This window comes from Acinonyx jubatus, chromosome E1, assembly GCF_027475565.1.
Source record: "Acinonyx jubatus isolate Ajub_Pintada_27869175 chromosome E1, VMU_Ajub_asm_v1.0, whole genome shotgun sequence".
NCBI lineage: Eukaryota > Metazoa > Chordata > Mammalia > Carnivora > Felidae > Acinonyx > Acinonyx jubatus.
Window position 1 is genome coordinate 44888281 of NC_069397.1, and position 20477 is coordinate 44908757.

The following is a 20477-nucleotide window of genomic DNA, read 5'->3' on the forward strand; positions in this document are numbered from 1 at the left end:
GTTCGAGCCCCGCATTGGGCTCTGTGCTGACAACTCAGAGCATAGAGCCTGCTTTGGATTCTCTGTCTCTCTCTCTCTCTCTCTCTCTGTCCCTTCCCCTCTCATGCTCTGTCTCTCTCAAAAATAAATAAACATTAACAATTTTTTTTGAAAAAAAAAACCGTACACGATAAAACAGATGCTCATCATGGAAGCTTTGGGTTTCTTGGCTGGGATAGTCAGTTCTGATTTCTTTCGTGTGCAAGAGATCTTGTCACCCTTGGGTCATCCAGGTATCTTTCAAACCTCACAGGCTAGAGCTGGTAGCATAGTTTCCCACCTGAAGTGTGAGCTGACACAACTTCTTGTTTCAGATTGTCTCCTACCTACTTGATCTTCCAGAAAAAGATGAAGAAGAAGTAGAGCGAGCGCAGATCAACAGCTTTGACAGTCTCTGGGGAGAGACAGGTACTTCTCATGGACATTACTGTCTTTTCTCATAAATGTGTTGTATTTGTGTGGGGACACGCTGCATCTCACACCCTGATTTTTCCTCTGGTATACCTTTGGTAGTCTCCATCTCGATGGCTTTTGTACTGGAGATTGATTCAGCCAAAGTGAAAAGTCAAGCAATGGCCTTCTTCCTCTTTCCCTTTGGATTCTCTATATCATTAGCACCGGAGTCTTCTTTCAACCAAAACTTTACCGTGTTCCTGTTGCCAAATATTTTTAAAAGACTAAAAATTTCCTTCCAGTGTGCCAAACCAGAGCAGAAAATAGTTGTGGCCTCTCTTTTATGTGATCCTTGCAGTAGTTACGTGTAAATGTTTCTCCCATCAAAATGGCTCCACCTGCAGTTGTAAACCGGGAGATTCAATCTGTATCCATACCTCCGGCTTAACCAAGTGTTATCAGGTGGAGTGGTATCTGACATGGTTACACTGCTACATTACAAGTACAGTTGCTCTCCGGATGCGAAATGAAGGGACCACCGTCTCAGGCACAGCCCATGGCAGTCCCTTCTGATCTGTAGCCAAGAGATTTCTATATTGCTTGGTACTTACCACATAAACAGAAGTTTCTTCTTTGTGGCCTTTGCAGGAAATGATTATTGTCTTTCCCCCAAGTCTAAACTGGAACATCTGGAGAAACATTAGTAACCTTTTATGTGTTTTTATGAGACCAGGGCAATGAAAGCTGTAGAGTCACCACAGATACGTATCATATTTGCCAGAGGTAGACCAATATTGAGATGGCCAATTTAGGGGGAATATTTTATTAAACAAGAAGGGTATGTGTTTTGGTTAGAGTCAGAATGTTACTAAAAATAAAGAAGGCACTTGAATTCATTTAAAATTTACAATGAGCTATCTATCAAATTGTCTTATTTCCATTGATGGCAAAAATCATAGGTAGGTTTCATGGCTTCTTTAACATCATGTAGAATGGTCCAGAGCTCAGGAATTTGTTTCTCAAACAATCCCTCCCTCTGTAAGAGCCAAAGGGAACAGATGCCAGGCAGCTGCAGCTTAAGAGCCCGTGACAGATTAAAGGAAACTGTGCAGCTGGAAACAGCTGCTGTCTCTGGGACTCTACCCTACGGGAAGCTAGAGGACAAACTGAGGAGAAGGAACTGACCAGGATGTCGGCAGTTCTGGAGTATGTATGTTGCAACAGAGCTGCAGAAGGGACGGACATGTTGGGACTTCCCGGTAGTTCGACCTTTCCCAGCACTGTGTTGCCAGGCCGGCCACGTGGAACCCCAGGGGAGGGCAAAAAAATAAATAAATAAATATGGCCTGATGGTGACAGGGGATAGGAATTGTAAGACTAGTAATCATAGTGATGAATATCAAGCATATTTTAGTGCTGTACTTGAAAGAATTTCTTAAAAATGTTCAAGAAGGGAGTGAACCAAGTGGAAGACTTACTTTTATTGATAGGAGTTTCTTATTAGAATAAAACTGTGTGCCCTCAGGTCTTTTTAAATATCTCATCATTTTAAGGTGTGCAACGAAGTCTGCTACATTAATTTATTTAAATATGGACCATATCTCAAGATTGTAAAAAAAAAAAAAAATCCAAGCTTCATGTCAATTTGCTTGTAATTGGAATTATGTTGTGTTTAACTTGATATTTATTGAGATAATTTAAGCAGTATAAACATAAAATGCTTTTTAAATAGAGCTAGAATAAAATGCATTTGTAATATAACTTACAGATCTATAAACAGTTATTTGGCTTCAGAAAATTTTCTAGGAAATTATGTTTGCACTATGTAAAAATGTCCCTACACCTTCACTACTAATATTGAAGAGACTACGAGTTGCTTTTCGGTCTATAGTGATGGATTTACTAAATATACGTACGTGTTCCTTTCTACCTTGTAGCACATAGTCATTTACAGTTTATAATGACCCATCGAACTGTGATGTTTTATTTCTCCAATGACAAAATCTTATATATGTCCCCTTTATATAGAGAATGAAGGTCTGTGACCTGCAGCCAGCTGGTTGGGTCTTGTACCTACATCCCTGGTCTGAACAACACAATTTTTACCTCAGGAAAATACACTGGTTGTGATGTTCCCAACAATCTGTATCATTTACTGTATCAATTCTAAGGCACCGCTAACTGCAAGAAACTATATAGCCATTATTTTTTGTGCTACTACAAAAAAAGAAACCCTCAGCCTATCAAATGCCACCATTCTTTATTATCACATCACTTGCGAAATTCACCCCAATTTTAGAGTTGTTAAAACGTGAAGGGAAAAAAAGTGCATCTTAGAATCAGTGAAATTTATCTTGGCATATAGTGAAATATTAACTGAGATATAATTTTTATATAGTGGGTTTTCTAAAAGCAGGTCAATAGAATATCCTAGTTGCCTTTGTCCTCCTTTTGCAGCCTCTTTATCCTTCCAAATAGTATCTGCCTACATCCACCCTTCACCATCTGGCTGGTCTCCTCCCATCCCACAGGGTTTCCATAGACTTCTTATGGAACAGTACAGAAGAAAAGCAGTTAAGGTGACAATGTTGTTCACCACTCCCTCTTCTCCCTTGTCTTACGAGCATAGACCAAGACCAGCATTAAAAGCTTCTAGCAACTCTGGAGGGCCTGAACCATCCTATGACCCAAAAGAAGCAAGGGTTCACAAAGTAAACAAGATGCCCATAACTCATGCCCTTATCATCCTCGCCTGCCTTATTGCAACTGCCTCCTAGCTGATCTTGTCACCCTTTCCTGATTCATCTCCCTTGTGACTTCAGCCAAAGTGATCTTTGTGGGCCACAATCTGTTTATGTCACTTTCTTGCTTACCACCCTTTACTGACCACCTGAACCATTAATGAAGTGATTTAGCATATTCTTAAGAAGACCAGTCATGATCTCTAGCCTCATCTATTGCCTGGCTTCTCTAGTAACTCCAGTAACAATAAACATGTTGTTTCCCACATCAGTGCGAACTTCCTATGTGCTCTCCCTGTGCCTAGCATGCCTCGCCTTGTCTTTGCATGCCTGTAAGTCTTCTATTTCTCTTTCAGCATTTATCTCAGATTAACATCTCTTCCTAAAGATCACAGACACTTCTTTCTCTGCGTTACCTCCAAAAACGTATACACTGGACAGTAGTGTATTTTTTATTTGTCTTTTATCCTTACTCAACCTTGAGTTCCTTGAGAGCAGAGACAGTCAGTGTCTGACAAATAGCTCAATAAATGTTTAATTAATGTTGTTTTGGATACCAGTGATCAGTTTATGTCTCCCCAACCACCTCCCTCTCATTGGCCGTGCACGACCCGTCTGTGTTATGTTCTTTCATGGTTGAAAATAGATAAACAGAAGAGCCATTTGCTTTGCTGCATTCTGCTTAGTGTCACCATCCCATCCAAGCAGACTTTGGCTATTTTCCCAACTCTGAGTTGCATCCTGTCTGCCTCGTTAGACTCCTTAGATGTTTCACTTTGAAAAAAAGACCATTTATGTCAGATAATCTCATCAGATGCTGACAGGCTACGGAACAAATTCTGTTACTGGTCTTTTAGGAAGAGATTTGGCTCCAAACTGCTGTTTGCTCTAAGAATCAGTTTGTTGTTCTATAGAACTGGCTTTACCTTAATCTTCTTTCTTTCAAAAAGTTTTAACAGTTTCTGATAAGACTTCTATAAAATCCAGCCAGAGCAGTTTTTTGCTCTTGGATTTTGAAAAATACAGATCCCATTTTACATAGTTGTGTTGTTCTGAGATGAAATTGGCCAGCTGTGTTAATGGCCATGTCCAGCTATCAGCTGGACATTCCTGCCAAATTACATCATAACCTAAGCAACAGAGATGATACAACAAAGAAAAAAGCCAAATGGAACATTCCTTCTCATATAAATGTGTTATCCAATGAGTTGAAATGGGCCAGCCAGAGCAATCTAACTCCAGGTTAGAGTGAACAATATAAATTTTAGCTTTCAAGATGGGCACTGGTTGTACATTCTCAACAGTGTTCTATAAACTGGCATCATGGGTGAAAGGCTTGATTCTGAAATACTGTCTGTCTATATTTTCTCCAGCAGGCTATAAATTCTTCTGTGAAAAAGAATGTATTTACCCTCCCCCACCATACCCAGGGAATTAAAAGGGAGGTTTGCTGCAGCCCTATCACCTCATAGCTACTTTAAATGGAATCAGAAAGTAAGAGTTAGAAAACTTCCCAATCATTTATTTTATGTACCAACAAGATGATTCTTAAGATTCCTAACAAGTGTCTACCCCAGTCAAGTTCTTTTTTTTCCAGCTTTATGGAGATATAATTTTCACATAACATGTGTAAACTTAAAGGTGTACAACATGATTTCCAGTCAAGTTCTTAAGCCACTCTTATTTTCTCACCCAAGAATTACAGTGTTGTTGTTGTTGTTGTTGTTGTTCCTGAACTGTTAGATATATGAACTTGGCAAAGAGGGAAGATCACCTTGATGTAAGGAACAAGAGACAAAAGTTCAAGTAAATAATCATACCCATTGATACCTATATTCACTCATTCAGGGCTTGGAAATGACCCTCATCTCAGATAAGTCACTACCCTCCTGTGAGGAATAGGACAGAAATGACAGTGTTAACAGTTCAAAAATAAAACTGAAAATACACATAGGACAAGGCATAGATACATCTAGTTTGAGTGAATACATCTTCTAAAACTGTCACATTTTTCTTCATAAGCCCTTCTTATCCTTGAGGGAAGAAAAGATTACTTGAAGTTAATCTTAGTGGAAACTACAGGTAGTTAGTTTGGCTTTGCATATGAGTTAACTGTGGATGAATTTGACCAAGCCCAAAGACAAAAATGCCACAGATTGCCTTCAATGAAAAAAATTTCAAGTGACCATATGATTTGAATTTCTGTTGCTTCCCTGATTAGATACCAACATTTGCAAACTGAAATATTATCTGCACTTAACAAATATTGTCTCTTTCTGATTTGTCTTTGGAGTAGGTAGCCATAATAAAGGAAGGACTTGCTGATCACCACATCAGTTTTCCAAGTCAATTTGGGAAAAATTTCTCTATCCGCATTCTTTTTAAAACACTGAACCTATGCATTTGAGACCCCATGGTGAAATGAAAAATTTATATTTGTTCAAGGATGGATTTAGTAGGGCACCTGGGTGGCTCAGTCGGTTGAATGTCCGACTTTGACTCAGGTCATGATCTTGCAGTTCACAAGTTTGAGCCCCATATCAGGCTCTGCTGTCAGTGCACAGCCCTCTTTGGATCCTCTGTCCCCTTCTCTCTGTCTTGTGCTCTCTCTCTTTCTAAAAAAAATAAACGTTAAAAAAATATATATTAAAAAAATTATGGACTGAGTAGAAAGTATATCTTCAAATCCTTCTTGCAACTATTGAAACCGTACTCAGAGAATGAAATCGGCACCCATGGACTCTCTACTCTATCAAAGATCATGAACGATGGACAGCAGCCCAGAAAGAAGAATGTTAAGTTTCTTTCTGTGTCCCTTATAGTTGCTGTAGCTATTTTTTTTTGATCTGTGATTCCATTATTTTGTCTTCAGAAGAACCTTTGTTATACCTCTTCTCTCATCTTTAAGACTATTACCTTGAACAGTTCTGACCCTCATATGAAAATAGTTGCAAATGTACTAGAAACTTCTGTCTCAGCTAATGAAGAAAAAAAAAAAAATGAAAACTGGCCCAAGCCCCTGTTACCTGCAGATCCTGACTTTAGTTCTTTAGGTTTAAGGGTCCAGGAGTAGAGGTTGGCCAGAAGTGGTTCCTGACTAATTCTAAAATAGACCTTACTCTGCAAAGGCATATAGACATAAAGGCATAAAATAGACCTTACTCTGCATCCCACCCAGGCATAGATAGACCCGTGAAAGGTTTGTAGTGAAGAGGTACCAAAAAAGAGGGAGGTCGAAAGCAGGGATGACAGGCTAGGTAGGAAAAATGAAACCAAGTAAGTTTAATCATAAGTTTATTATTACAGTTGTCTCCATATATTGTGAGCCCATTTAAATGTGATTTTATTGATGATTTTTCTTTAAGAGTTTCTTTCGTGGAAGGGTGCCTGGGTGGCTCAGTTGGTTAAGCATCCAACTTTGGCTCAGGACATGATTTCAGGGTTCCTGGGTTTAAGCCCCACGTTGGGCTCTGTGCTGACAGCTCAGAGCCTGGAGCCTGCTTCGGATTCTGTGTCTCCTTCTTTCTCTGCCCTTTCCCCACTTGCACTCTGTCTCTCTCTGCCTCTCAAAAACAAATAAATGTTAAAAATTTTTCCTTCATGGTAAAAGTGGCTAATATCATTATTCTTGGAGGTAAAGTAGCAGTTACATTAATCAAACACAGATATACTTCTGTGCTTAACATAGAGGGCTAGAGAGGACAAGCCCCACCTGTTCTCAGTCTGTGTTCTCTGCCCTTAGCACTGACAGCTGCAGCTGGAAGGGGCAAACTGGAGGTATGTCGTCTGCTCTTGGAACAGGGGGCAGCAGTGGCCCAGCCAAACCGCCGAGGGGCAGTGCCCCTATTCAGCACTGTCCGCCAGGGCCATTGGCAGGTAAGCAGGGCAGCTACTTCCAATCCCTCACGTAGGGGTGAGTTCTAGACAGGGCCTTCTGAGGCAGAGAGCAAAAAAATCACCAAGTTTGGGTTACTCAGCCATCATCAGGTTTGACGACTTGGGCCTTTGTTATTAATATTCTGGTTAACTGAGAATATGTCAGAAAGTTAACATTCAGAATCATCATCATTAAAAAAAAAATCATCAAAAAAATTTTAAGAAAGCGGGGGGCGGGGGGCACCTAGGTGGCTCAGTCGGTTAAGCATCCAACTTCGGCTCCTGATTTCACAGTTGGTGGGTTTGAGCCCCGCATCAGGCGCTATGCTGACAGCTCAGAGCCTGGAGCCTGCTTCCAGTTCTGTGTCTCTCAACCTCTCTGCCCCTTCCCTGCTTGTGCTTTCTTTCTCTCAAAAATAAATAAATGTTTAAAAAAATCTTTTTAGACATCATGATCTATATATATTGTATAGAAGAACTAGCTACTTTTGGCCTGGTCATGGAGTGACTCCTTCTCATACCTCACAGTATCCACAGGTTCTCTGGAAGGTTTATACCCCAACAGACCCCTGCTAGCTTGCTTGCAGGTATCTCAGGCTTGCCAAAAGAAAATGTGGTGTATATAAGTTCTAGCTATGCAGTCTTTCCAGATGTTTGAATTCCAGCTAAATGCTAATTTATACACTTAGGATGGAAAAGAAAGCATATTGGTATTAATCTTTGGAAGTATTTGTGTAGAAAAAAGGGCTCTAGAAGCCAAACAGTATTAAAGAGTTATCAAGGACACTTTATTATATTCCCTTCAGTTGTAAGTATTCACTGCAGGTAGGCTTACAACCCCTACAGATCAATAAAATGGCACTGGCATAAGTAGTGACTTATGTTGGAGCTCCCATTATGAGAGCATCTTTGTCTACGTGTTGGCCTTTTTTATCTTAAATTCTCTTTTACTCAGGGGCTGAGTCAGAAATACACAGTTGAATTTTCATGTGGCTATCCTTTAAAGAGTCAGACATCAAATCACGTGGTACTAGCACTGTGCAGACACTAGAGGGAGTTCTTGCAGCAGAAAGTTACATGCAGAGGTTACTCACCTGTACAGCAGGACGAGATTCCACAGTGTAGGCAACAACATGCATGTGTCTGCCCAGCAGCTCTTCCTGGATAATTTGTCCCTGTTTCTCTACATTTGCAGATTGTTGATCTTTTACTCACCCATGGAGCTGATGTCAACATGGCAGACAAGCAGGGTCGTACCCCGCTGATGATGGCTGCCTCTGAAGGCCATCTAGGAACTGTGGACTTTCTACTTGCACAAGGTCAGTCCTGGGATCCCAGAGCTGGGGATGGTCAGTGCCTATAGTAACCCAAGGAATTCATGATTTCCAGTGATGGAGTCTAAGAGATGTTAAGAATAGATACTATTCATCTAGTTGGTTAAAATATGAAGGTCTGTCTCCTCTCCTCTTGGATACAGTGGGACCCTTTCACTCTGATAGTCTTTGTTTCTTTATGGCTTGAGGGATTTTTGGTATTCTAATCAAACTAACATGTTCTAAATTCTTTAACTCAGATCTGTAATCTTCAAACTTTGATTTTTTTAATATACACTCAGCAGATGTTCATCTTCCAAAGACTGCAGTTTTTCTTTATCAGTTATCTTGTAGGCGTGCACAACTAATACTTTTCTTGTATCCAGAGGAGGCAGACAGAGATTAAGACGGTTGCTGACAGTGGGACCCTATATGAGAAATCAGGATATTATTATTTTCCTGTTGTAACAAACTCCTTTGACATTAACCAACATTCATATACTCCTGGTGAATGGGAAATAATAAAGCAGATTGTAGACACACCACCTTCAAAAGCGTTTCAGGCTCCTTTTGATTGCTCTGACCTCAGTCACCTGTACAAAACAGAGGTGCGTGATGGTGGACTTGTATCGTGGGAAAGTCGCACGTGACTCTACAGTACCATCTAGTGGAGTTTGAGCGTTTACATGAAGCAGAAGGTAGTAGATTGTGAGGAGCCTAATGATTGCATTCCAGATAGCCTTCCCTCTAAGCAAACTGGACCTAAACATCGATAATTACATCTCTGGGCATGCACACTTCAGGGAAACCAGCCCCCTGAAGAATCACACCCAGGCCAGCACAACAGCAGGTAGTTGAGTTAGGAAGAAAACAAGGTTTCTTCTAAGATTTCAAACTAAAACTCAGCCAAAGATTTATTGGGTCTTTAGCTATATCCTCCAAAGATTTGTTTGTTTCCACAGCCTCAGACTCATAACACTGGGTCTGAACCAGAGAACTGCTCTTCCAGTGTGCAAAGTGGTTCTTGCTTCCCCAATACAAGCCAACAAACAAGTCTGGTTTCATGATCTCTATCCTCACTTCTGCCAAGAGGGGGTTGGGGGAGAAAAAGGGGCGTACCTAGATTCTCAGGATAAGATGTGGCATGACTAAATGTCCCAGAACAACCCAAGTCTGCTGGAAAAGGCAGGACCTCTTCAGCCACTGATAACCTTCAGATCACTGCACAGTGTCTGTCACATGCCAATAGAAGCTTATCAGACACAGATTCCAGAGATTTGTTCTCCCTTACCATTGCAGACATGCTGGTCTTTGTACTACTGACCTTCCTCAACTTATGATGGGGTTACGTCCTGATAAACTCAAGTTTAAAATATCTTGTTGAAAATATCTTAAGTCCAGAAAGCATTTAATACATCTAACGTACAGAACATAATAGCATAGCCTTGCCAACCTAAAACGTGTTCAAAACACTTATATCAGCCTTCAGTTGAGCAAAATCATCTAACACAAAGCCTACGGTATATAATAGTGTTGAATATCTTGTATAGCTTATTGAATACTGTACTGAATGTGAAAAACAATGGCTGTGTGGGCCCAGAATGGTTAGAAGTGTATCCGCCGTTGACCCTCATGCTAGTGCAGCTGCCGGCGAGCCGCGGCTCACGGATATTAGCCAGCATCACAAGAGAGCACCGTCCCCACACATCACTAGCCTGGGAAAAGGTCCAAATTCAAAATTCGCAGGATGGTTTCTACTAAATGCGAATCACTTTCACACCATCGTAAAGTTGAAAAATTGTAAGTCAAACCATCATAAGTCAGGGATCCACAGTATTTCATTCTTTCACACTTAATTCAGAGACTTCCACTAAAGCAACAAACCCTACAAACAGGTATGTAGCCCACATTATTCGCAGAACACTATTCTAGTGATATGCCAGTGAGTGATTTTCTTTTAACTAACACACTATAGTCTGTGCCCTCTAAGAGTCTGTAATCTGGGAAGGAAGGAGTGGAACAAAAATACCTGAAAAGCCAAGAATCCTAAGAGCTCTCATAAAGGTATTTCAGTTAGGAAAGGGCAGACCTTGAAAGGTGACTAGGAAAAATGTTTTGTTTTAGGGAGGGGATCGTAAATGAAAAGTTAGGGAGGAGAACCAACACACAACAGGTTTAAAGAAATATGCGAGTTGTCCAGTGAACTCATGACGGCTCTTGGGAAGTAAAATTGGAAACGTATGTGGAAAGAAACTGAAAAGGAACAGATTAAAAGAGGTTTTGGCTTAATTCTGAAGGCAATGGGGAGCCTTTCAAGGTTTTTTAAAAGAGAATTGATGCCAGAGTTGTGCTTTAAAAAAAATCACTCTGGCAGTAGTGTGAATAGTAGATTTGATGGAGAAATTAGAGTGGACCAGGGGATCAATTAGGAAGCATTGTAATAGAATAGATGAGAAGTAATGAGGCGCTAATCCAGGTGCAGTAGCTGTTAGAATAGAACAGAAAGGCCAAGTGCAAAAAATGATTTGGGATATAAAGAGCAATTACATGTAGGAAGGATAGTTGAGTTGAAGCTAACTCGAGAATGTTAAAATGGATGTTTGGAAGAGGTGTGATTCCATTAACTGCAAACGAAAGAAAAGAAAGAAGAGGAAGATTACATATTGAAATTTGGATGTAAATTGAATATCGGGGTTTATTTCATGTGTATCTCCAATTTCTTAAATTCCAGCTTTCCTCTTCTATGGAAGGTCAGCTTATCTGTAACATACATTAGAACGTTCTTATCCTGCTTCTTCCACCAATGGAGGCTCTGTCCAGGGAATTTATAGATGTTGCATCTGAGAAAACTCCTTAGGTTCTGTCCCACATTCAAATCCATTCTGTGTTAGAGTCAATGTTTTAATTGCAATATATGACAGGATAACCCTATACATAAAGGGCTGTCATAAGGGCTAGAGGTATGGTACCTTCTAGCCCTTCATCCTGCTGTGGAAAGCCACAGAGTCTGGTTGCCTGACCTCTAGGGATACAAAGGTGATAGGGCGGGTAACTGCCAAGTAGACCCTGAGCCCAGCTGTGGCACATCTCACATCTGAATCCTGTCCAGCTGAGGAGGCAACCTGGAAAGTATTCTGTATGCAGTAAGCTGATCCTAATTTAGTTAGTATAACATGGCAGCTGTGTGAAAAGAATTGTCTTAGGTACTCTTCACAACTAGCCAGGAAATGACAGGCTCTTTGCCATCCAAGAGCTTACAGTCTAGTCTAAGAATCAAATGTATATTGAATTTTAGACTAATTACAAAACAGTGTATCAAGTGTGCTTGATCCTTAGAGATGAAAATACAAATGTTGAAGAGAAACAGATGTAGAATACCAAAGAGGCTAAGAGAGTGGGGATGGGATCACTGAAGGCTGACAAGTTTAATTAAACTCTGAATTTCCTTGTGGCCTGGGCTCAGGCTCTTCCCGTGAGTTCATTTCCCCCACATTCTAGGGAGGGAGAAAGTGGCCTGGTACTATCACCAATAATAAACATGTACTGAGCTCCTCCTGTTTTACAAGATTCTCTCTAGGAGTTTATACTACTACAAATGGGAGACTTTTGCTGAGTTCTGAAAACATTCATCGAGAATTTATTACATGCAAGTAGGATACGTAAAAAAGATTAATAACGGAATAAGGTGACATATGTTATGCAGATTCAAGATGAGGTAACAGTGATCAGAAGCTTCCTGGAAATAGGGGGATTTTGAAATGGTTGCTAGAGAATGGGTAGAAGTGAGGCAGGTCATGGGGAAGGAAAAGATTCCCCATGAGAAAGCAAACATGACCAAAAGTGAGGATACAGAATATTATGGGAGAGTCTAGAGGCAGTGAGCACATCCATTCGGCCCAAGTAGAGGATTCTCCCAGGGGTGTAATGTAATGAAACTTAAGCATAGAGAGGAAGTTTGGGGGTAGATTGTGGAGGACCTGGAATACCCGGTAAAAACAACTGGGCTCTCTTCTACTGAAAGCTTGTAGGATCATTTTTTTTTAACAGTTTTATTGAAAGACCACTCACATACCAGAAACAAAGCTGTGCGTTGGCAGAGCATACACCTTAAGTACCAGCTTTCCCTCCTGCTCTGAATTGTCATGTTTTTTGGGTTTCCTCAGGCTTGTGTTGATACTTACTCTTGTAGGTGCCTCCATTGCTCTCATGGACAAAGAAGGGCTGACAGCCCTCAGCTGGGCTTGTTTGAAGGGTCATCTCTCAGTAGTACGTTCTCTGGTGGATAATGGAGCCGCTACGGACCATGCTGACAAGAATGGCCGCACCCCATTGGATCTGGCAGCTTTCTATGGTGATGCCGAGGTGGTGAGTGCCTTTAAACAAGCCTCTGGGTCATAGGGATCTTAGGGAAGGTTCTCTGTCCATAATGTTATCTAGGGTTAAGGGTAGAATAACATGTAGATGATTCCTGATAGAAGGTTCTCAAATCCCTACTTGCTAGAGGACAGGAATATTCAAAACACCACTAAAGACGAAGAATACAGGAATGGCCTGTAAATACCATGGTCCCAGCCTGGTTTAGACCTGTGGTTAAATAAAGTCCAGGCAGCAGCCAGACTCAGTGGAGCAGCACTGAGCCCTTGCACTTGTGTTAACTGTTCTCCTTGATCCATGTCCTAGGTCCAGTTCCTGGTGGATCACGGGGCCATGATTGAGCATGTTGACTATAGCGGAATGCGCCCTTTGGATAGGGCTGTGGGGTGCCGGAACACTTCTGTTGTTGTCACTCTTCTGAAGAAAGGAGCCAAGATAGGTAGGAGAAAGGAATAAGGTGCTGACCATCTGTGCCCAGGGGCCAGACTGGTCCAGTGGTCTGGCCGCCCTGGGTGTTTGGCGTGAGTGTGTGTAGTTTCCCCTCTGCCCTGGCCCAGTTATTGTCCAAGTGAACAGAAAGGCTCTTGGCCCAGAGCAAGCACCATCTGAGCCATGGTCTACACTACTCTGTGTCCAGAATCACATGGTTATCTGCCATGCCCCACGTAGCCTTGACCGGGAGGCTACTCTAACCTTAAGCACATCTTAGTGCTAATGCCTCTGTGCCAGCCCCGCCCTGTGAGCTTCCTCGATCCCTGATCCCTGCGCTGCCCTGAGCCTCTGCTTTCCCTTGCTCTGTATGTGCTTCCGACTCTGCAGTCCCTGCTGCTGCTGTCCCACCTGCTCCCCCATCCCACAGACCTGTAGGCAAGGGTTGGCTGATATGCTGGCTTTTTTGCTGCCTGCCTCTCACTGCTGCTTTTTCCTTCTTTTTTTTTTTTTTTTTTCACCTTCATCCATTTTTTTTTCCTCTCCTACAACTTTTTGTTTTCTCCTTTCTTTGAAGGTTGTCAGACGTTACCGAGTCGCCCACGAGGTATATTTCACCGCTGTCAGCATCAGGCGTGGTCTGATGGCTTGGTCAGCTTTGCCTTCTCCTCTTTGATTTAGCCTGCATGAGTTCCCTACACCTCTAATCTTTTAATTTACTTCACCTTAAAAGAAGATTTTTTTTAATGACTGTTGTAGAGAATAACTTGAACTTTTGATAACTAACCCTGAAAAGCTTAGTTGGTAAATAATTCAGGTGTCTATAAACTAATCAGTTTAACCTCTTCTTTCTCTTTGTGGGTAAAGTCGTCCTCAGTAATGTTGGCTTGTTTCACATCTTTTGACATTCAAATTGTACTCCTGCTTCAGAGTAAATCCCAGGGAGGCCTATTTGATACTTACAAATTAAGGGAGCCTTTAGAATCTTTAATGGTTCCCCTTCTGCAAAGTACAGATTTTTAAATTAAGAGACTAAACAGCTAAGGATGTTGAGTCCCAGGTTCTAAAATAAATTGCCCTTTTTGGATTTTTTAAATCTTGTGGTGACATTTAATGCAAAATCTTTCTCCCAATTACCTTATTTAAAATAACTCCAGACTTAGCCATGGCCTGCCCAAATACAACACACAGGCTTTGCTGCCCTCCTGTGGTGCAGGCTCAGACAGTTCAGATATTCTTATTTTAAGGTGAATACAAATCCAACGCAGCTTCTTGGCAGTGGGAGTCCCTAAGATACTCCCAGGTCTGAAAGATGAGGAAATTGTTGTGGAGCAAGTTGTTCTCTCAGCAGAAATTCCCCCAGGATGTTTTTTTCACCTAGCTTCCTACCACCCTTACATTGTCTGAGTTTTTTACCCATCATGCATCCTGTACACTACAGGTCCAGCCACATGGGCGATGGCCACCTCCAAACCAGACATCATGATCATCCTGTTGAGCAAGCTGATGGAAGAGGGGGACATGTTTTATAAGGTGAGAGGAGGAAGGAACAAAGTTTCCTCAAAGCAGCCACTGACTGTTTTCTATATGTAGAATCTACTAAAGTCTTGACACTCTCATCCTTGTCTCTAGAGGCAGAGGGAGAATGCCATCCCTCAGTGATGGGCTCATAAGTTGAGGATCCTGAGTTTTAAATTTCCCAACAAGAGAGCAAAAGTAGCCTACATAAGCCTGCAGCTGATCAATTTAAACACCAAATTTTACCTAGTTACTAATAGGCAGTTACATAGATTCTGCATGGAATCTGCGGGAAACTCATGGGACAAGTCAAATTATGTAGTACAGATACATAGTACTGGAAAGAGGCATTGATCTTTGCTTTCATATTTAACACATACATTGGTTTTTAAAAGTCTGTAGTGATAAAACTGGTCAGCATCCCTGAATAAGATAAGGAAATCGAGACAAATAGCAATTATAAGATTTGCTTAAAGTCACTCACAATGACAACAAAAAAAGTATGGAGTCTTTTTGTACTCATAATTGAAGCTGAAGTCTCCATAGTCCTAACAGAGACTCACTCCTGTGGCCTCTAGGAAGTCCCATAAGGACATTACATGTCAGGGGCTGCCTGGCTGGCTCAGTCAGAAGAGCACATGACTCTTTATCTCGGGATTGTTAAATTTGAGCCCCATGCTGTGGGTAGAGATTACTCAAGTATATAAAACTTAAGAAAAAAAAAAATTACGTGTCATAGTTCTCTGGTTATGTTAAGATTAGCGGCATCTACTTCTAAAGGTAAATACAAATCCAACCTCACTGAGATATCCCTGGGCCTGAAGATGGGGAATGATTATGTAGCACGTTATTTCCATGTCCCACCCATCCCTGTGTAAGAAGCGTACAGAGTTCCTGGGAGCAGGGTTGTATTTCCTGAGGACCCTTTGTGTGAAAGTCATGATAATCTAGGACTCTCAGTCTTCTATGAAACTTGAGTCCTGACCCAACCAGGATTTCACATGACTTCCAAGAAGGGTCTCATTACTCTAGGACTTTGGGATAGCACTGCTGTCAAGAATCTAAGCCCTGGTTAGAATATAATTTCTGATATTCTGAGACAAGGAGTCCTACCTCCTAATGAGGTGAGGCAAGCTACTGCTGTTCCCACCCAGAATTCTACCTTGGCCAACTCTAGATCTGTCCTTAATGAATGGTGCTGCAGAGAAAATCAAAAGGTCAGGATCCCTGGTGGAGTTGCAGCTGTACAGAAGGAATGGAGTAGATTAAGATCAGCTAAATGAATGGGAGATGCCTCGTGCATCATTCTGAGCTCAGCTGATAGATTTTCAGATACAAAATGTAAGAAAAGTTCAAGGCCCCTGTGACCAGATCCCTAGGCTGGGATTTACTTCATGGTGGAAAATCCCTCCTGCACAGATGGATCACACATTCTAAACTTCTCTTCTCTACTACCACCTTACCCCAAGCCTTTTTTAAAAACAGGGGGAAACTGACTGATATTTATTCACTGAGATTAGGGAAGCAACAGCTAGACTGTTTTAGCTCCCACCTCCTTGTAAGGAAGAGAATGACCTCTCCTAGGGGACTGGCAAGGTGGGACATCAAACAGGAAAAGAACTTTCCAGGCAGGCCAAAAGTAAAGAAGTAGTAATAACTCTGGAGTGGTTGAGACTAGGAAATGATGTGTGTCCCAGGGAGATCAGGTCAAGAAAAAGCTCCTTTGAAACGAGCAAGGTCCGTCTCTTGGGAATCCAGTTGGGAAGCTGGAGGTTCCAGGTGTTGGTTCTCTGGCTTAGGTCTTGGGTATCCCCTTCAACCTTGCCCTTCCTGCCAGGCGAGTTTCCTGTTGAAAAGACTGGGCCCTCTGCTCTCACCACCAGGGCCAGACCTACTCCCTAGGCTGGTGGTTGGGAGGGCTAACTTAGTACTTGCTGCGGAGAGGAGGAAGGGAGTGGGGCCACACCTCCTCAGCTGCTCAGCAGACCAACTGTGTGTTTTGCCGTCTTGTACTCCCGTTAGAAAGGTAAAGTAAAGGAAGCTGCCCAGCGCTACCAGTACGCTCTGAAGAAATTCCCTAGAGAAGGGTTTGGTGAGGACTTGAAAACCTTCCGGGAACTAAAGGTGTCTCTCCTCCTCAACCTCTCTCGATGTCGCAGGAAAATGAACGTAAGTCCCTCTCCTCCCAGCTGCTTTCTACAGCCCTGGAAGTTGACAGCCCGTGTCACTCACTGGCTCTTACCAGGCCCCTGAAATCGTTCTCTGCCCCATTTGGAACTTGGTTGTCCTTCACAGAGCACTGACATTTGCAATTTGAAAGAAATCAAGTCTAAGTACAATCCGTATCTGAAACTATAAAAAAGTTAATGCTGTGGGCACTTTGGTAGCTTTCTGAATTTTTAGTTCCCACTGAAAGTGATTGGAATACCATCATCATTACCTCCTACCCCCAAGTCAGTTTTCTGGTCTTTGGGAAAATGTGAGAGCAGTGGTCACTAGAATTCCAGCTGCAATTAGATATGAATTTTAGTCACTCCCTTCCTTTCTCATAGACCCCTAGTCACTTAAGGCAGGGCTGGAAAGAAGGCTCAGGACCATGGACTTCAAGGTTTATTTCAAAGGCTGGTCTTGAACTTTTCCCTCCTCTCCTCATCTTTTTACTCCAGCATGCCATGTCCATTCTTGTCAAAGAGGGAATCTTAGAACTCTTCCTGGTCCTCTGTTATCTCCCACGTAGTCCTTGGACCTTCTCACGTGCCACGCACATACCGTCTCTGATGCCCTCAGCCACTGCTCCTGTGACACACAGATGCTCCCAGGCCAAGAACCCTCTCTCAGAGACTGGGAGTAGCTGAGATCGTGTCAGGAATCTCTGACAGCCCCCCGCCTGAGGTCTCACAGTTACTTCAGGAGCTAAAAACAATCCACGCCAAACAGGAATGCTGATACTTAGAGAGCTCAGCTGTGCAGAAGTGAGATTTCAGCTGCAGGGGCAGGGGGTCTGCTGGCATTTCCAGAGAGGGGGTCTGCTAGCAGTTGTGTACATGACCTTCACATCCTCCATCTAAACCCTGGCAACGAGAAGAGCCTTGTAGACGCACGTGTCTCAGAGGACACAGTTATGGCCCAAGGAGGCAGAGTTGCCCCAGGTGCCGAGGAGAGGGGGAACGCAGTAGCAGTTCCTGTGGGAAGGGGACACCCCAGGGGAAGGCAGTGAGGCCCTTCTGTGAAACAGAACCAGATCAGCAGTACCCAGGGTCCCCCGTGGCAGCAACCCATGAGAATGAGATGAGGCTAGGAGCTGCCGCCAGCCTGCTGCCTTCTCTTTTGCCTGAACAAATAATCTGCTCCTTAGAAGCATTCCAAATCTTGCCAGAAATGGTGATTGTCCAAAAGAAAAGAAGGGTAAGGTTGGAAACAGAGTAGCAATAGGTGACTCCCACAAGATGGAATACTTCCTCTCTATAGAGCTCCACACTTGCTCAGAAACAGGTGACAGCCACCTCCCATGACCAACACTGAACCAAACACCTGAGGTCTGCGTCTCAGTCAGAGATGGCCCATCACTTTTTCTGGTTAATTTCTACCCATGCCCCAGGCCCTTGTTCCGCCTCAGGAACACGCATGTCACCAGAGGTTACTGTACTAAGGCTCTGACATTGAAAGAAGAGAAAGCACTCTGTCTTTAGCTTAGTATGGAAGGCTGCCTTTAAACGTACAGCTCTGTTACCCAGGTGCCTGTTCCCAGGGTTCTCCTAGGAGGACACATGAGACCACACTCCTCAGGGACCCCACTCCTCAGATCACACCCTCAGGGACCCTCAGGATCAAGAGATGAGGGGACAGCACAGACCCCGGTCATAGCCTTGGCCCTCTCTTATTTTAATTTTTTTGTTTTAAATGCATCTAAGTAGGGAACCAGTTCAGAGAAGGAGAGGCCAGAGAAGCCCCTGTGAAATAGAAAGGAAGCTACCAGTTACCGAGCCTCTGCCATGTGCCGGAAACCGCATCGGGGGCTTTCCAATGCGTCATCCCACTTACTTGCACTTGCAGAGTAGACATGGGTGAGAACACACAGCACACCCTCTCAGGGGCTCCAGGGGGGACCAGAGGCCTGAACCCAAGTCTGTCTGGGGTCCCTACCCTAGCTGGTCTCCATGGTCAGTGCGGTTCTCGTTTACGCAGACCTCATCCTGCTGGAGCTCACTCACCCGTGAGGAAGCCGAGGAATAGTGGGTGTGACAGGAAGCCGGGGGTAGGATGAGCGCCTGCATGAGGTACATGGATATGTTTGCCTCACACACACCGTGTAACAAGAGTCCCGGTTTCCAACTTCAGGAGCTTCACTGGGTTAACATCTGGCTTCTGGGCTAGAAAGAACTTCATTAGAACAGCAGAAAGAAGGCAAATTAAAAGTATCTTCATGCTTCCAGGCAGATAAATTCCCCGGGAGCTGTTGCAGGGCCACACAGGGCAGAGGTGAAGGAACTCCCAGTCTGGGCCACGTGGCTAGAGCCATGCCAGGCATGTCGAGAATCCCAGGTGTTCCATCCATAAATGTCAAACAAATGTACCTGTAATCTGTTTTATTCCCAAATTGTCTATTTTTCATATCTCTTCAATGACTCATTTGCACACCTATTGTAATGACAGGATTTTGGAATGGCGGAGGAATTTGCTACTAAGGCCTTGGAGCTGAAACCGAAATCTTATGAAGCTTACTATGCGAGAGCAAGGGCCAAACGCAGCAGCAGGTGAGGAGAGAGAGAGAGAGGGTGAAAAGCAAGAGATCTCTGTTCCGAAAATCCGGCCAAAGCCATGTAGGCCGTCCTGGGACCTATGTACCCAAATGTGTCTATCCCTGAGGACTTTTAGGGCCAAGCTTTGGGGATGGCTCCCATAGCGCAGAGTTCCGCTTAAGACTGGCGTGTCTTCAGGGCTGTGGAGCTCTAAAACATTTCACTTTGGGAGAAAAATGCCTTTGCGTTGTTGGAGAATGGCACCTTCTTCCAAGAAGCCTCTGCCGTATCTCAGTCACTTTTTAACCCCTAAAGCAGATAGCATAAAGAGACACTGGTGACTTAAGGAGAGGTCACATAAGCAAAACATCTTCCTGGCCCTTTTAGAGAAATAGGATGGGTCACTTACACCACAGGCTCCTCTTTCTTTTCCTAGAGGCATTTGAGGAGTCCCTGTGGTATTCAGTCTTCCTTCTGGGGCTCTCCTCAAGTCTGGTGGCATCAAACCTCCTCCTCACCTAAATCCCCACCACCACCACACCACACACTCATGGAGACAGGAGGTCCTTGCTGCCAGGATTGAGGGGGCCCAGGAGAAACTCCATCCCTCGTGTCCATCTGCTGTGGCTTGGCCAATGGGAAGGAAAGGCTCCAGAAAGACCTAGAACCAGCCATCACTGATCTTTGGATAACTTGTCACTGTCCTCGATGCTTCCTGCCCAGTGCCCTCCCCTTCTCCTTAACATGGCCTGGGAAAGAACTGCTTCAGGGTCAGTGTTGTGGCCACGGGCGATATGGTCCTGAAAAACCAAATCCAGGTTAAGTCTCAGCAATGATGGTGGCAGAAATATTAGTCTTAACTAGCTGGGGTAACAGAGTCCTTACAGAAGCTTGACTATCAAATTCTCTTTTTCCCCAGATAATTCCTTCCCCACAAGGCCAGTTGCCCCTTTCCTGGGCAGTCTTAATAGAGAGGATGGGAATATCTCTGAGAGTTCTTGTCCTCATCTGTAAATTAGAATCCGAGTTGCCTAGTCAGCAAGCGTCATACCTGC

The 20477-nt window shown here is 43.3% G+C and overlaps 1 protein-coding gene across 14 annotated transcripts in view; it reads left to right on the forward strand.

Moving 5' to 3' along the window:
• TANC2 (tetratricopeptide repeat, ankyrin repeat and coiled-coil containing 2) overlaps positions 1 to 20477 on the forward strand; it is a 365567-nt gene that overhangs the window by 336926 nt on the left and 8164 nt on the right. For 11 of the 14 annotated variants that reach the window (XM_053211751.1, XM_027047991.2, XM_053211754.1 and 8 more), the window contains 9 exons: positions 354 to 447; positions 6916 to 7049; positions 8245 to 8368; positions 12552 to 12727; positions 13043 to 13175; positions 13743 to 13772; positions 14607 to 14698; positions 16706 to 16852; positions 19337 to 19437. In XM_053211751.1, coding sequence (XP_053067726.1) covers positions 354 to 447; positions 6916 to 7049; positions 8245 to 8368; positions 12552 to 12727; positions 13043 to 13175; positions 13743 to 13772; positions 14607 to 14698; positions 16706 to 16852; positions 19337 to 19437 — 1031 coding nt within the window. The remainder of the gene's footprint in view (positions 1 to 353; positions 448 to 6915; positions 7050 to 8244; positions 8369 to 12551; positions 12728 to 13042; positions 13176 to 13742; positions 13773 to 14606; positions 14699 to 16705; positions 16853 to 19336; positions 19438 to 20477) is intronic. The other 3 variants (XM_053211753.1, XM_027047993.2, XM_027047998.2) reach the window with 1 other exon arrangement.